The sequence below is a fragment of the Cephus cinctus genome, unplaced genomic scaffold (assembly GCF_000341935.2).
Source record: "Cephus cinctus unplaced genomic scaffold, Ccin1 Ccin1_scaffold3086, whole genome shotgun sequence".
NCBI lineage: Eukaryota > Metazoa > Arthropoda > Insecta > Hymenoptera > Cephidae > Cephus > Cephus cinctus.
In genome coordinates, this window is record NW_014334458.1 from 59,545 (window position 1) to 65,367 (window position 5,823).

The following is a 5,823-nucleotide window of genomic DNA, read 5'->3' on the forward strand; positions in this document are numbered from 1 at the left end:
AAGCGTCTTATTAAAAAACCCTAAAAATTGGCAACATTCTCACCAAGAGTCGCGTCTGCACTGAAACTGGTACGAGATTTACGATCCGCCGAGTTGGCGTATGGGTAGACGCAAAATGGTACGGCGAAGGAGCAAAGGATGCTGGAGACAGGCATGAATACGACTCGGGTTGTCTTTTGTCTCAAAGATTCTTCCGTTATTGGAAGTTGTCTCGTGGGTCACTAGGAATGTAGCGGGAGTCCGCCTCCGGGCGTAGAAGGTAGAGAAGGTGAAGAGGACTCGTGGAGGAGGAGGCGGTGGAGGTGGAGGAGGATGAGGACTCCCTCCACGGGCCATGCGGGCACACTGTCCTAATTACAACGAGGCCTCCTATTTTTTCGAGCTGAAAGGAGCCGAAGTATTCGCCCGGGGCAACCGGGCTAGACGACCGAGACCGCTCCCAGGATTCTAACCGTGCAAAAGGATCAGCGTCCCCGAAGCGGTCCTTGGTCCAGCAGCGTCAAGAGCTCCGCGGGAACATCGCAGTTTTCCCAAGCCATTCATGCCGAGCCGATTTCTTCACCGGTCTTGGTCCGCCCTCTCCTTTCCCCTCTGATCCTCCTCCCGCTCCCTTCCCTTTTCTTTTCCAGCCCTTCTTCTCACGACTCATTCATACCTCTTCGCATGAGATCATATCGTCTCTGCTTTGCTACCTGAAGGATGACAAGGACCATCCTCCTCTTCCTCCTCCCTCGTTGGCTTCTGCACGTCGATTCCCGATCAGCCGATAATTTCACGAAAAATTTGCAACCTCAGGAATACCTCGTCCTGGTACCATCAAGGCGGTAGGCACGTGTCCCCGACGATTTAAAGAAAAGCAGCATGCAATCGTAACGATGGATACTCATGTCCCAACAATGGTACCGATTGATACTCCCCAAAGAGAAGCCAAGAATAAGAGAAGCTAACGATCTTAATATCCAAGCAAAACATTGACACCTTAGCGTCGCCAGCTGGAGCATACGCTGTGACTGGGTAGCCAAGACGCATGAGCAGACGCGGTGGACGAAGAAGCGTGGAAGGGAATAAGTTGGAAGTACGAAGGGAAGACAGGAGGAACGTCAAACAGAAGAAGACCTGCCCGGTGGAATCCTCATGAGAAAGTAAGTTGGGCGAGCGATGACAACGAGCTAACAGCGTGGGCAAACATGGCGGCTTGGGACAGAGCGGCGGGTCCCGTGATCATATACTCGTTTCCTCTCAACCATCAACGACCAAGGGAGTGAAATACGTCAGTCCCGTCAAACCATGGGAAACAACAAAATCCATCGAATCACATTGACGCCGTGAGGATAGAAAATTATATGAAAAAATCAAAAAATTTAATATAATTAAATTACACCTGTGCACACAGCTAATCAAATACGTACAGGTTGAGGATATAGGAAAATTGACAATAATTGAAAACAACCATTGTAATTCGATGTTGAACGGTCTTTGGTTTAATATTATACAACAGAGCGGGCATTCTGAGAGGAGGTGCCCGTATACATACATATCCACATATATAATATTTAGCATCTATATCATCAGATCTGTTTATGTACAATATAATCAGTATATCGTATACGGCCAAGTGGGGCCTATCGTGTTGCGGAACGCGCTCGACCAGGTGATTCATTAAACTACAATTAACCGATAACGAAGTAATTTTTACAATTAATTTGTGTCCTGGTACCAACCCCCCGAATTACCACGTACGGTAACAGGGGGGGATGGTAAAGAACGAAATGAGAATGGGAGTGAGGGAGAACGTATGAACACGTGGTCAGGCGCCTTCCTTTATATTCTCTATCAAAATACACGCACTCTTAAGGGATGAAACTAATAAAGATTATTATGACGATTACTGCCGAGAGAGAGCGTCGAGCAGTAATTTAGTGAATACGGACAGTAGCGGTAGTAATGCCTTATGAAATAAATGAGAATCGATCATCGATTATGTGGGACGTATTAAATAAAATGTTTCGATACGTATAAGTATGTGGTGCGCATGCGCAGGACTCGATCGGCGACCGTACATAGGAACATCGTCGTGGTCCGACGCTCAGGCGCTATAAGGCTGCTGCATCGCGTAATTGACTAATCGGAGATTGACGATCGTTTTATTAATTAAGACGAATTCAAGAGAGAAAATGGCGGCGATCTAATCAAGAGAGACACTAGTTAAGTGAAAGGATAGTAGAATTTTATGGTGTAACGAGTGCCGAGAGTTTAGGTCGATAATCGCGGGACACGTTCTTTGATTAAATTCAATTAATTCATTCTCTCTCTCTCTCTCTCTCTCTCTCTCTCTCTCTCTCTCTCTCTCTCTCTCTCTCACTTTGTATTTAATGAGAAAAATGTAAAATGGCGTATATCACAGACACAATGATACGAGGGGGAGGTGTGTACGTGTGTTTCTTTAACGCGTGTACGCGTGTTTGACTCGCGCTCGCGCACAAAGTCGTTGGACAAATCGTCGCTCTTTTTCTTGCACTCTTTTCTTCGCTACGATCTACGTATAAGCTTAATTGGCCGCTACTAAGATATTTATTAACTATTATACACGTGAGACGCTCGAAATTCTCACATAGGAGGGAATTCGAATCGTAGACCTTAAGATATACGCTTCTTGGTCGATAAGACGAAAAGTCGACTCTCGACCGGAAGTTCGTGCGTGAGTTTTTTGGAGCGTCTACGGGCAAGGGTAGCTACACATATTTTACGTCCCGAAGAGAAAAGCAAAGTCTACGTTATCGTGCGAGAATCGTTTTAATTAAAATTAGGTAAATATGGAATTATTTTTTCGAGGATTTTTTTTCTTTATTTTTCGTAAAGAGAAATAAAATTTTTTTATAGGCGTTAAATCCCAATTAGGAAATATCGAAAAATTCAAATCGACAATGTCACGTTGCGTAAGGGTGACTCTCGCACGAGTTACGTAACAGCGCTCTCACACTCGTTTCAGGATGGAATTTTAACAGGTCGAAAAACGATGCCAGTCGATCTCGATAAAAGAAAAAAAAAAAGAGTAGTCGCGTCAAAAGACGATGACAGTCGTTACGTGTAAATAGTTAAAAACGATATGTGAGAATAATATTTTTTTTTTTTTTTTAAATAAAGAGGAACCTTCTTCGGGAGGTATTTACGCCGTTGACGACTTCTAGTTCGTGCTCTATGCGGGAGGGAGAATCAACTACACAGGAAATTAATTAAGTTGCCTAATATTATATATGAGACTTCATACCCTGAACGAAGTTACGTCAAAAGCTACGACGGCATGACGCGCAACGCGATGCAGCAGCGCAGCTTCTGACGAAACGAGCACACGCGTTAATTGAAAAAAAAAAATAAAATAAAATAAAAAATACTAATGCCAGTTAAAGAAAATTTTAGAAGTAGCGCCCATTCGCGTCTTGAATTTTTTCTTCTTCGCGTCTTAAATAACGATCCTCGATTTAGTCGCATTTCTTGCCTCGTGCGCATATCAATACTTCATTTTCGCATCTTGCTCGTTGGACAAGTTCAACTTTAAATATAGTTCGCAGTGTAAAATCTTTACAAAAATAAAATAAATAATCTGAATAAATACAAATATAATATTACAGTTAGTTAATAAATATTATTTAGGATTACTTCTCGTATTTTGTTTCCCGCTTGCTCTCGAGGATTTTGGGTGGCTGGGCTACAAAGTATGGGCAGGGGGTCCGGGCAAGCGTGAATACTGTGTTTTCTCCGTTATTCAATTTTTCTTTTAACTGGGGCACTGGAATACCCCACAAAATACCATTTTTGGTGCACAAGCTTCACCGTGTGCTGTCACTAGTCATTCAACGTTGATTCGCATTCACTCTGAAAAGTTTACTCGTTCGCTTATACACTCATGCGTTCTCCCCGACTCTCATTCTCCGTTGTTTTCAGCGCGCATATAAAAAAAAAAGAAATTGTAGTAAAGATCAAAGAAATTTTACGAAAAATTGCATCGATCCACAAAAATATAAAATCTTAGGGACGAATGGAAGTTGGATTTGAAAACTGAAATTTTTGAAATATATACCTCCTCGACGATAACTGCGATTTATATATTTTTATCAGTAGAAAAAATGAATAGACGATTCGACAAAATACGGATATACAAAACTGCGAGAAAAAAAATTATTTCGACTTTTTACACTCGCGCGTTCAAAAATGAATAATCAATCGTCTCGCGTGTCTCCTTCGAAATTCGCGAATAGTCACCCAAACATTATTTCTAACCGATGAATCGATAAAAATCTGTAACTATTTTCAATAAAATGTATTAGCTAACGTAAAAGATAATTTTTTCAAAAATTCCGACACATCGACAAACACAAATTTATCGTATTTTACGTATCTTTCGTCCGATTAAAAAAAAAAAGAATCGTATGTATCCTTTAAAAGACATGCAGATAAAAACACCGAAAAAATAAAATCAATTTAAAATAAATATTTCAAAAATTTTCTGATTCGATGGCGTACAAGAGAATTCCAATTCGTCCCTCGCTCTTTTCTAATTATCCTGGACACCGTGTATGTACAAATAATCCACCCACTACGGTTCCGAGACAAAGGACTCGCCTCTTTCTCTCTTTCTTTTTCTCCCTCTCTCTATGACTCACAGAGTATAGATCAAAAGGAATTTTGTGAGTAATAAAAATTTTTTTTCAGTGAAAAGAAAGAACATATAGCTACGAGAATTCGAGAAGAGACGTTGGGTGTGCTGCGACGTACAAGGATGCGCAGAAGTCTGCAGACGCTCATCCAGATAAATGGCGAGTGCAGTATATTGCCCCAGGACGTTACGCGTCTCTAAAACGTGTATCCACTTATTAATAATACGGTAAGCCAGGTAATCTCGTGGGTCGCTTTGGCCGCGTACGAGAAGAGGATACGACGCGACTTCTGACCATGACGATAAAACGGGATTTTGTGTGTGGTGTGTGTGTGATTATGTAAAGGACGACGAAAACCGACGGGCTTAAATTTTTTCTATGACTCTTCGACGTATCCTGCATCAGGCATCCAAATCTCCCGCAGAAGCAGGAACTTCTAGAGTTCATTTCATTTCACATTCGCAGGAAGTACTTCCGGGTACCCGATGACCCCATTCGCGTATCCCAGGACACCAAGCTCCAAGACGAGGTGTCACGGGATTCACGCAATGGCAAACACTATCCAATCCAGGATCCCGTGGTGGGTCCTGACGACGATGACGTCATCGCACCTTCTCCAGATCAACTTCCTGTCCCTCGTTCCATTAACTTATTTTCCCTGCTTCCTGGCCTCTCTATGCGAGAAGAGCCTCCAGCTGAGGCTCCACTTTCCTCAAATGGGCGAGTCGTCGCCTGGTAGCCCTACGTCGGCCTCCGCCTTGCCGTCCTCAGGACTCCAAGCCCCGACGAAGGTGCTCGAACACCTGAACGACGTACTCCAGTCCGTTCATGTAATCCCGAAAGATCAACCAGTCCCGTAGGTTCCGATAGGTCGCCGATTTCGACATGAACCGGTACTCGCTCGACATCGCGTCCCGCGTCACGTCGGCGCGTGGCGTCACACCACGTTCGGCCAGGGCGACCTGGAGTTCGCACAGCACCTGTAACATTAGACGGAACCAGAGCTTAGACGCCGTCGATTTCATCGGTGTCTCCAGCTATGCTTACGAAAGTGAACTCAAGCGCGAGAGATCGCCAGATGAAGCACATGGAAAAATGGATAACATAGCGGACACTCTTTTTCTTCGTTTTTATCCACTAATTTCCCCCCCCCCCCCCCCCAATTTTT

The 5,823-nt window shown here is 43.5% G+C and overlaps 1 protein-coding gene across 4 annotated transcripts in view; it reads right to left on the reverse strand.

Annotated features, from left to right (window-relative positions):
• Nucleotides 1–1,458: 1,458 nt before the first annotated feature.
• LOC107274437 overlaps nt 1,459–5,823 on the reverse strand; it is a 42,226-nt gene continuing 37,861 nt past the window's right edge. For all 4 annotated transcript variants that reach the window (XM_025091694.1, XM_025091695.1, XM_025091693.1 and 1 more), the window contains one exon: nt 1,459–5,635. In XM_025091694.1, the coding sequence (XP_024947462.1) occupies nt 5,423–5,635 (213 nt within the window). In that variant the 3' untranslated portion in view covers nt 1,459–5,422. The remainder of the gene's footprint in view (nt 5,636–5,823) is intronic.